Source organism: Arachis duranensis, unplaced genomic scaffold (assembly GCF_000817695.3).
Source record: "Arachis duranensis cultivar V14167 unplaced genomic scaffold, aradu.V14167.gnm2.J7QH unplaced_Scaffold_96933, whole genome shotgun sequence".
Lineage (NCBI taxonomy): Eukaryota > Viridiplantae > Streptophyta > Magnoliopsida > Fabales > Fabaceae > Arachis > Arachis duranensis.
The window spans coordinates 6,571-8,926 of NW_026265248.1; the positions used below are offsets into that span (position 1 = coordinate 6,571).

The window sequence follows — 2,356 nt, forward strand, 5'->3', positions numbered from 1 at the left end:
CCCAAGAAGGTTTAAGGTTAATGGGTGATGCAGGGGTATGTATAATTAGACGGTGGTGTGGAGATATGTATATTTAGGCGGTGGTGCGAAGGTATGTTTTATAGTGTTGGTGATGCGGAGGCATGATAAAGAGAAAGTAAATGAGAAACCATGTTTGAAAGAGATAATTGAAATGAATAAGTAAATTATGAAAAGTGTATGTTGAATGGGCCTTGTGCCAAACTGCTAATGCAAAAGTGTCCGCCTAACGGATAGCTTGAGATTGCTAATGCGGGAATGTTCGCCTAACTGATAGCACTATTCCTTACTGTGATACACATTGAAATGTTATTATAATGAGGCCTAATTGACACGGATAACCGTGATGCCAAGGTGTCTAACTGACACAGTAAAGGGACCATATTCGGGGTTCACTCCGAGTAACGTCGGGTTGCAGGTAGACAACCGATGCATGAGCTCATGGCCTGTGCTAGGAATAGGCATGCATCATATTGTTTGCGCATATGAACTTCTTGTGAATTATTTACTGCCATTTCTTTCTTGTTCATGCTATTTACTTGTTATATATATGTTTGTTGCTTAAGTCTCTGTGTTTTTTTCTTTTTTTGTATCTGTACATATAACTTGTTATGATACTCGGCTTTGATAGATGACACGTATCCTTGAACTTAACTCGTGTATATTGTATATATGTTTATATATGTTATTTTTGTTGCCATGTGTTTTCTTACATGATAACTTTAAAGAAACTGACCTTGCGAGCAACTAAACGCTAATCCACGAATAATAATTTATTCACGATTAAACCGATAAAGGCTTTTATTGATATTAATTTATAAAAATCTGAGTCTAGAGCTAAGTAAGCCGCACGACGAGTAACACCTGAACATTTGGCATTGGTCATGACGTGTCGAAAGTTGGGGTGTTACAATTGGTATCAGAGCAGTTCGTCCTTTGAGCCTTGGAATGGACTATCTATGCTTCATTGCATATTCTGAATCTTTTTTTACCATGCAGTTAGGATATTTTTGTAATATAATCTGCATGAAGGTCTATGAACATCCATTGTAAGTGATATTAATACTTAATTTTGATATATTAAGACTGATCACCTTAATATTGATTATTGGGTATTGATAGGACTCAAATGGCTGCGAATAGGTGAGGACGCCCTCGACTGGGAGGAACAAGTGAGGGAACTTTCCCTGATGCAGCGGCTATTCTCGAATCCGTAAACGCTATGGCCGCTGCTGTACGTGAATCAATAGCTGCTACTAACCGAGTAGCTGAACGTCTTGATCGTCAGAATGGAGTTGAAAATAACCATGAGTCTAGACAAGAAAATGAAAATGGCGAAGAAGGTGAAGGTGGACTACGTAACCGGCCCATGACTCTAGCCACTTTCTTGAAGATAAATCCGCCTCAATTCCATGGGAACACTAGTGCTACACGAGCTGATGACTGGTTTAAAGAAATAGGACGAGCAATGCGAGCCCAACAAGTCCCCGAAGGACAGCGAGTGGAATTTGCTGCTTATATGTTGAGGAATGACGCGCAACATTGGTGGCAGGGAATACTCCAACTACTAGGAAGAGAAGCTATTGACATCTCCTGGGAGGAATTTTCAGTTGAATTTTATAAGAAGTATTTTCCTGAGTGTTTTCGCACCGCTAAGGAATTGGAGTTGCTTCAGTTGAAACAAGGAAACATGACCGTCAGTGAATACACTTGCAACTTTGAAGAGTTATGCCGGTTCTCAAACGTTTGTCAAGGAGCACCAGCTGCATATGAGAAATGGAAGTGCATCAAGTTCGAGGGAGGACTTAGAGAAGAACTGTTATCTCATGTGGGTTGGTGGACGAAATTGTGATCAATAATAATTTCAGGCACTGTTAGAGAAGCTTTTTCTTTCCACAACTCCGTTCAACTAACCAGCAAGTGTACTGGGTCGTCCAAGTAATAAACCTTACGTGAGTAAGGGTCGATCCCACAGAGATTGTTGGTATGAAGCAAGCTATGGTCACCTTGTAAATCTCAGTTAGGCAGATTAAATTGGTTTATGGGTTTTCGAAAATAGAAATAAGAGAATAGATTATAAAAAGGATAGAAGACTTATGCAGATTCATCGGTGGAAATTTCAAATAAGCGAATGGAGATGCTGTATGGCTCAAGGACGCCTGCTCTCCTACTGCTTCTACTCAATCTTTCTTACTCCTTTCCATGGCAAGCTTTGTATAGGGGTTCACCATCAGCGGTGGCTACTTTCAATCCTCTCGGGAAAATGATCCTATGCACTGTCACTGCACGGCTAATCGTCTGGAGGCATCACCCATGGCTGATGGCTACATCCCATCCT

The 2,356-nt window shown here is 40.5% G+C and overlaps 1 protein-coding gene across 1 annotated transcript; it reads left to right on the forward strand.

Moving 5' to 3' along the window:
• Positions 1-1,240: 1,240 nt before the first annotated feature.
• Positions 1,241-1,870, forward strand: LOC107472423 (uncharacterized). Its single transcript, XM_016091954.1, has one exon. It carries the CDS (start codon positions 1,241-1,243, stop codon positions 1,868-1,870), a length of 630 nt encoding a protein of 209 aa, XP_015947440.1.
• Positions 1,871-2,356: the final 486 nt, after the last annotated feature.

Coding starts and splice junctions, on each gene's coding strand:
- LOC107472423 (XM_016091954.1), top strand. CDS start 1,241: ATGGCCGCTGCTGTACGTGAATCAATAGCTGCTACTAACCGAGTAGCT.